This window comes from Seriola lalandi, unplaced genomic scaffold, assembly GCF_002814215.2.
Source record: "Seriola lalandi dorsalis isolate HSWRI2012SDOR001 ecotype SW California unplaced genomic scaffold, Sedor1 jcf7180002054883, whole genome shotgun sequence".
Taxonomy (NCBI): Eukaryota; Metazoa; Chordata; class Actinopteri; order Carangiformes; family Carangidae; genus Seriola; species Seriola lalandi.
The window spans coordinates 998,422-1,006,551 of NW_019525658.1; the positions used below are offsets into that span (position 1 = coordinate 998,422).

General features: G+C 40.2%; 1 protein-coding gene across 1 annotated transcript; it reads right to left on the bottom strand.

The window, feature by feature from the left end:
* Positions 1–1,979: 1,979 nt before the first annotated feature.
* Positions 1,980–7,858, bottom strand: fgf17 (fibroblast growth factor 17). Its single transcript, XM_023397789.2, has 5 exons — positions 7,395–7,858; positions 7,267–7,303; positions 6,839–7,016; positions 5,047–5,153; positions 1,980–2,503 (listed from the first exon to the last, which is right to left on the bottom strand). The coding sequence occupies exons 1-5, from the start codon at positions 7,424–7,426 to the stop codon at positions 2,213–2,215; spliced, it is 645 nt and encodes a 214-aa protein (XP_023253557.1). The 5' UTR covers positions 7,427–7,858; the 3' UTR covers positions 1,980–2,212.
* Positions 7,859–8,130: the final 272 nt, after the last annotated feature.

The window sequence follows — 8,130 nt, forward strand, 5'->3', positions numbered from 1 at the left end:
TGATGTAATCAGGGTCAAAACATAAGATTAAATTACAAAATCATTTAAATCTGTCCCGTGGGTAAAATTTAGGTAGCCATCTTGGAAAATGGCGACCATATTTTTCAAGTGGCTAATGCGATTTTTCAAATGAATGGCCCCAGAGGAATAAACAAAAACAACTGCTTCTAACAGGGTAGGATTCAATCCTGTGGAAAAAGCATCACAAGGTCATGATGAGAGTGCTGCCCAGTCATCAAGTGTGCACAGTGACTGTCAGAGGCTACTTCCCTTTAGCCAACCCTGACCTTTGACCTCACTGAAGGAGAGAATTTCTCAACAGCCCATAGAATCAAAATCAGTTTTGTATTCCTGTTAAGACCAAGGAAGCTCAATTCACAATTTTACATCAAATCTGTACATATATGATTCCTCTTTAAATGTTAAAACATCAGTAAACTTATTCAGTCAGAGTAAAATAATAATCATGTTTTAGTTACATTTACCTTGATTTATTTTTAATATTTAGTAGATTTTTATTCACTCTTAAGCTTTTTGCTATTTCTATTTTATACATACGTTTTAATATAATGTTAAATATGTCATAAGCACCCTGGCTGACTTGTTATATGTCAACATGTTAAGGTTTTATTGTTTCTTGTCGTGTATACTTACACGCAAGTAATGCAGATAATAAAATAGAAAGAAGTAATTAGAAAAGAAAGTTCTTGGATATATAATGAAATGATGAAGGTAGATCTGTCACAGCCCCTTCTGTGACTGTTAGACTTCCCAGTATTTCCTGTGTTTTTCCCTGTCTGTCTTCCCGTGTCTCCTCCCCTTTTTTCTGTCCGTGCTTCTCAACAGGGGCGTGGCACAGCGCTGGCTACCTGGCTCGCCTGTTTTCCATCTATCATCAAACTCTGTATAATAACCCCAGCTCTTCATTAACTCATTGCCAGATTGTGCCGCTATCCATGTGGTAACACTCCAGGCTACTACTACAGCTCAGCTAAAGGTTGTGACTAATTACTTCTGTTGTCTTGGATTATCCCTCACCAGTGTCTCTCTCCGTTTCCAGTTACTGCTACAACCCGGATTCTTCAACCCCCAGCATCCCCCCGGTACTCTCTCCCTCTCTGATCTCAATTAAATAACGTTTATGTACACACTGCTGGTTGTTCAGTGCCTGAATCTGCTCTGTGGTTCGAACTGCGTTTTTAGTCAGATCATAACAAGATCCCAAGTGTAAAATAAGCCTATTTTTGAAATTCCTCACGTTATTGTCAAAAACTCACAATGGAACCCATAAAAACTGATAATCACATCATAAATTTCACCAATTACAAAATATTCAGTACCTCCTATGAGATATGGACTAGAATCAGTTGACGTGTTCCCACCAACCTGTTATCAAAGATTTTCCTCTCAAGTTAAATATAGATCTCATTACATTCACAGCCACAATTCCTGCAATCAGTGGTAATTCAATCTGAGGCCCATGTCCTCAGTCTTTGCCAAGTTTATTAGAACGGCTCCGTTAGTTGGCTGAAATCCAAATAGCGTCTTGATCTGTCATAACATTGTGTCAGTCCTGGTGACACATTGATCTAATACAGTCTGATCTGACATTTAAACTTTGGTGTTTGAATGAACTCCACAACTGCTGCACAGATTTGTGCCCTCATCCTCCTCAATGTTGCTGTATTTTATCTATTTCATTCAAATATTTTCTCCTTCATCATTCATCATCATAATTGCTCTTGGCTGCTTTTGACCGCACTGTCATTTGTTAATTTGAGTTGTAATTAAACACTGTACAAACAACAGTTCATTGTTTTCTCAAAGCCTCACGGTTTATATGTAGCACTCTTTATGTTTCAGCCACAACACTGTGGTCCTGAGTGACACATCACGATTATATGGACTTCCATGAAACTTGGTCCATGGGGTTCACTAGAGTCCCCAAATCATCCCAACATCCCCAAGTCTCTGTCATGTTGCAGTTATTAACCATAGCTCCCCACCAGTCAACACATACACACAGGACGATTAAATATAATCCATCTGCTTTACTCTCTGTCAGTATTTACACATGATCATTTTACAGCAATATTACTTTAGATTTATGGCATTTTAATCATTGTTTACCTATCAAAATTATACAAAAATAAAATTGCATCTGTTTCTTCTCACATCGCAGCTGGCATCAGTCCATTCCTTTTGCTGTGCGTTAGGAAGAGGTACGTGATTTCCTGTTCCGCTTTGCTCGACGTGTGGATGGAAATCGGATGAACTCAAAGTGTTTGCTTTGGTCTGTGTTGGGGAAGGGAGGCGGGCCCGTGTGGAGCCTCTTGATGAAATGGACTTCTCTCTGGTTCTCCCGTGTCCTGGAGGCCTTGATGGGCCTCCCTTTCCTGGTGAAAGCCACATACCAGCCCTCATACTTGGCATTCTGGAACGCTGTGTAATTGTTCTCCAGGACTATCTCTGTGAAGATACAATCCCTGCTCCGGCCGTTGGGCTGTGTGAGGAGACACAACAGGTATCATCATATAAAACAAAATTGATCACTGGATTTCAAGGATAAACAGTTATATTACCAACATCTGATCTACAGTGAGAAAATGGTCAATTCACACATTTTTCTCTTTAATATCAAAGCCACCTTGAATTGAGACGATGCAACATTTGCAGGTGGAAATGACACAATCTTCTTTTTACAAATGAGAAGTTGAAGCAATAAAACAAAAGCAATAAAGCACACCAGTAATTTTGCTATCACAGTCTTACTTGGTCTGGTTTAACCAGTAGCTTACCGCGGGAAATGTTATCTAGTATTAGCAAACTTTAAATAGACATTGCAATGGACATTAAGCATTTAGCGGTTAGCATTAACCACCGTTGTCACAAGTTTACATAGTCTAATATATACAGCATGTCTGAAATTTTTAAATGCAACACATATAACAGAATTGTCAATATCTTCAGTTAGCTTCTGTGAAAGGAATAGTTTGATCTTGTTGCTGAGAGTGAGATGAGAAGATTGACACCAATATCATTTCTGTCCGTTAAATATAAGGCTAGAGGAAACCGTCAGTTTGTTAGTCATGTGGCTCTGTCCAGAGGAAACTAAATCTGTCTCCGAAGCTCACGACTTAAAACATTATATCTTATTTGTTTAACATATATAGTTTGTCTCAAAACTCTCCTGTAAAACCACAATGATTGGTGTGTGTTTTTTTTTTTTTATTTTGTTACCTTTGGACAGAGCCAGACTAGCTGTTTCTCTCTGTTTCCAGTCTATATGCTAAGCTAAGCTAACAGGCTGCTGGCTGTGGCCTCATGACTAGCACACAGACCTGACCCACATTGCGAATGAGACGACTCCTCATTAGTCAACTTTGCTCCTTTAACTCATCCAAACAAAGCTGGCACAACAACGTTCCCTCATTCCATGTTCCTACAGTTTATATTGAATGGTGAAGGTGCAGCAAAACATTTGTGCCTTCAACAGGCGGTGTAAAGGAGGCTAGTCGTATCAATCCTATCGTCTAACTCTTAAAAATACTTAATTTCTTCAGTCAACCTCTGTTATGTCGCATTTACACTGGACAAAAAACCTGCTAACATCTGGCTTTTGTTTTCAGCGTGAAAAGGTCCAATCTGTATTTGTTCCAAGGTCATATGACTCTGCAGGAGTCAAGGATCCGGTCAGTAGTGATGTAAACATGACACACAGGTGACCCCAGGTGTAACGTCTTTATGCACAAACACTGTAAACACCTGTCACCTGCAAAGCTTGGTGCTGTTGCACCTTCTGCTGAGAGTGAGTTGCAACCCTGAAATAACACAATCACCAGTTGAGTGTCTGTCTCCTCTCAGGCTACGTCCACACTACTACATTTGAAAACAACACTTAGTAGTGCGGACGATCTCCGTCCAGACTTTCACACCTGAAAACGCATAAATACCTGAGTAGTCAGGTACGCGGGGCATGTGTGAGCCAGAGTAAACAGGAAATAGGTTGTCAACTCAGTTGATTAGTTGGAAAAAATACTATGAACGAGGAACAGTGCAGACAGCTGCAGTGATAAAATACAGAATTTAGCTCCTCAACAGCTGCTAGCGTTGACAACAAGGTCAGTAACACTGTAATTCATTATCATGTTGTATTCACCACTGGTAGTCCAGGCTGATGAGAGCCAATCAGGAGAGACCGTGGGTGTGGGGAGTTTTCAAACTAAAACTGGTCCAGCAAAGTTTACAAAAGTCTCCATTTTCGGTGCTTGAAAACCCTGGAGTCATATGGACTGGAGGAGGAAATGTAGCAGAAGAGATGAGTTTTAAAACAAAAACATAGTAGTGTGGACGTAGCATCGGTTTGAACAGAAAGGCAAACTCGTCTGGCAGTGTGAAAGGAGTCAATCTTACCTGCGTTTAAAAAAACCTGCTTCTATGCATCAATTTTGATGTAAAAAGTTCTACTATATAGTATGTAGATATACTGTAGGTGCATATATATGTATCGAAATAAAAATGATTGTGGCAGCTGCACATTTCAGTAGTTTGAAGTTGTGAACGTTAAAGTAAACTCTTATGAAATTGGACTTATGTAACGTGTCGTGTGAATTTTGCAGCTTGAGTGTCAGTTACAGATGTAAGAGCAGCCACACCTTCAACACTTCTAAACTATGATGAGAAATAGATTAGTGACTCGTCATGTCCAGATATGTGGACCCATCTTTTCCATTTCCATGAAGGAAGTGGACGTTTGACTTATGACCAAACACACAGGCAGTGCATGATGGGATGGTACTTTCCCCTCATCGCTGTCAGCCAGTAAGACTGAGTGATGTCACTCAGTCCTCTGAGGATTTCTGTTTTCCAGCACATCATGTCCTGAGGTGACTGACACTGTCAGTGGACTGAAGCTTCAGTACAGGAGTTCTCAGTGTTAGTGAGTGTGACATCTGACGAGGTGTTTACAGTATAGTCTGTTTTTTGACTTAATTTTATCACAGTATCTCTCAAATAAAGAAATATATATTGGGATGTTTATCGTACCTTTCCTACCAGTTTCCCCTTCCGGTTCATGCAGATGTAACGCCCACTTTCTGCACCTCGTATCCTCACCCGACTGCCGAACGTGTCCGTCTCAACAAACAGACGAGCTGCCGGAGAAAAAGAGAGGGAGAACGTCAAGACAACAGAGTTATTAATTAATAATAATCAATATATATTCTCTTAATATTTGTTTGTATTTTCAAGAGTTCCAGATGATACACAAACATGATAATTAACAAATATTATTATTATATTATTACTGCACAGTGTCAGACATGAAGAGTGTTTAAGGTCTATGTAAAAATATAGTCTGTAAAGTTAGTGTAAGAATTAGTTTGAGAATTAGAATGAGTTATAAATGTGTTTGTGAACACTGTGGGACTAATAAAGGAAAATCTTAACTGTTATTTTTCCACTGACCCAGGTATGCCTCTGGAAATCACCTCTAACACTGAATAATTAAACCAATGTGACTGAATGGCCGAACATTAAAGAGCTGAACTGGAAGCAGAATAAACATCCCCAGCTGAATTTGTCCTGCAGTTAATTATGGCCTTGGGCATTACAACAGCCTTGTGTATTAGGGTATAGAGACAAAGGACTTGCCCTAATCAGCCGTTAATTTGCTAGACGATGGATTCATGGATGCAGCAGGGAGGCTGAATTAACATAGAGGCCTGAAAACATCTCACAGAGGGAAGAAACAGGCTGGAGGTGAAACTGCTGTTTGTGCCTGAGGACGTTGGGCCCCTGCAGGGAGTCTGAGCCTTTAGTGTTAGGGGCCAAAAAATGTCATTTGATCAGAGTTTTCTTTCTCTGTCGATAAGTGCTGCTCATTGTGGGAACTGTTGGCTTCTCTCTATATCTCTTCTCTCGCTACAGGTCTTGACCTTTACCCTCTAAAGAGCCTTGAGATAATGTTCTTAATGATTTGATGCTATGCAGATAAAACTGAACTGAATTGAAGTTCTTCTTGAGAATATCTCTACATTTTTATTGTAGGCCAATCTATGTTTACCAAGAGCCAGTGTGTGTGTGTGTGTGTGTGTGTGTGTGTGTGTGTGTGTGTGTGTGTGTGTGTGTGTGTGTGTGTGTGCGTGCATGTGCAAAAATCACAGTCAACATATAGAGTAAAACTGCCTGAACATCCTCTGTTTTCAAACATATTGTAACTATCAGAATTTTGATTCTCCTATGTATCATCACATACAAGTTACAAAGCAAAGCATGTGACTCCCTGACAAATTATTATGAAGCAATCTTTTAAATTCCAGGATACACAGAAAAATAAACATCGATTCACAAGTTGTGATTATATTTTCAAATCAGGCACATGAATGCTGGAAATGACATTTCTCTGTGCAACATACTAAAACAAACAAAAAATGCATTCATATGTATTGATTCTACCTGCCACTATATTTTCATATAATTAAAATATAATCATACATTCATATTTTGCTTGTGTTGTATAGAAAGAACGAGGATGTGTCAAACTTTCTTGTGTAATCATTTTTCATGCAGACGTTTAGAGGAGTTTTGGAGGATTCTGCATAAGAGTTTTTATTTCTCAGAAAATCTTCCCTCAGCTCCGTGGCTGCAGTGTAATGGTAATGAGGTTAGTCTAAACCTTCTTCATTAAAAAAAAAAGTGGTTTTGTTAGAAATGAGCCAATGCCTCTGATACAAATGACTGCAGGATCCCTGTGGACCTCCTCTGTTAGAAGTCTCCACTAAGAACTACAAGATAAATGTCATGCAAGGTGAGCAGCAGACCTCGGGTCAGCTCTTACCGTACATATTTCCATCCTCAGCTGTGGCGGTGACCCTTTTACCCTGAATCTGGACGTGCTTCCCGCTGGTGCGGCTGTAGAGCTGGTACACCCTGATCTGTCTGCGGCTGAGCTGGTCCGTCACTGCGCCCTGCGTCCTCACATACTGGTTAAAATTAGGAGACGGGTGATTCTCCCCCTTTTTATGTAAAGGGAAAAATAAAATACATAATTTTTTTTCTTTCTAATCTGGGATAAAGAAATGTGTAGCCAATTTTACAACCACCACAACAGGTCGAAATTTCCCTTATAAATACCAGACAGTAGCCTGGGCCTAAAGTTCATAATATAATATAATATAATATAATAATTAATGTGATATTCAGGAGTGAGTTATTACAATTAGCACTATCCTAATTATAAAATAATGTCTTTGAGAGGGTATTTACCTGAGCATGGCACCACAGCACGAAGAAATGAAACGATCTGCAACAACAAGTGAAGATTTGTTATTATAAAGACGTCATTTTGTGGCAATCGTGCAATCACAAGTTTACGACCCAGTCAGTCGTCTTACATGTAAACACAGCGCCGGTTGATTCCATACATTCTCCTGTTTATTTCATCCGATCAAGGAGCGACTCTGGAGGAGGGTAATCCCGGATGGACGCAGTGAGTAATTCCAACGGTGCTTCCACAGTGTCGCATATGCGCCTCTGACCTGTCCATCCACACCAACTGAGTCTCTGATATAAACCACCGACCTCTTATTCCCCCCTCACATTTAGGCTTCAAAACCCTGATCCAGCAGACTGAGCGGTGAGGAGCTCTGCAGGAGATTTGTGCAGCGCATCAAAACCACAGACATCCATTATTATTATTAAAGAAAAAAGTTTGACATCACTGGGGTTAGATGTGATCAGTCCCGGCTGTGTGGAGGTCTGCTCGGGGTAATTCCAGGTTTTGAAAAGCACCTCTGTCTGGCTGGTTAAATGTTGAAAGGCAAAGTCCCTCCCTGGGTCTGCCTGCTGTGGGTGGGCACAGCCAGGAGCCCTGAGCTGCTTTAATACAGGAACAGATGCGCAGAAAAAGAGATTATTCTCGTTTTTTAAGAAGTAATGTCACGTTTAGTTTAAAAAAAAAAAAACTGCTCTGAAAGTTTCAGCTCTAACTTTTATTCCCTGTCCCTCTGTCTGCTCTAATGTGGATCATTACTGCTGCATTGTATTTAAAAGCGAGGAGACTAATCGCACCTTATGGGTGTGGCAATTAGGTGTTAAAGAAAAGCATTCCCACCGTCCCACCCCCCCACC

Bases quoted from the DNA above. Each gene is read 5' to 3' on its own strand.
- fgf17 (XM_023397789.2), bottom strand. From the start codon at position 7,426: ATGTATGGAATCAACCGGCGCTGTGTTTACAT. The intron at 7,017-7,266 runs GTAAATACCCTC...TTACATAAAAAG, and splicing joins TGCTGTGGTGCCATGCTCAG to GGGGAGAATCACCCGTCTCC. The intron at 5,154-6,838 runs GTAAGAGCTGAC...TTTCTCCGGCAG, and splicing joins TGAGGATGGAAATATGTACG to CTCGTCTGTTTGTTGAGACG.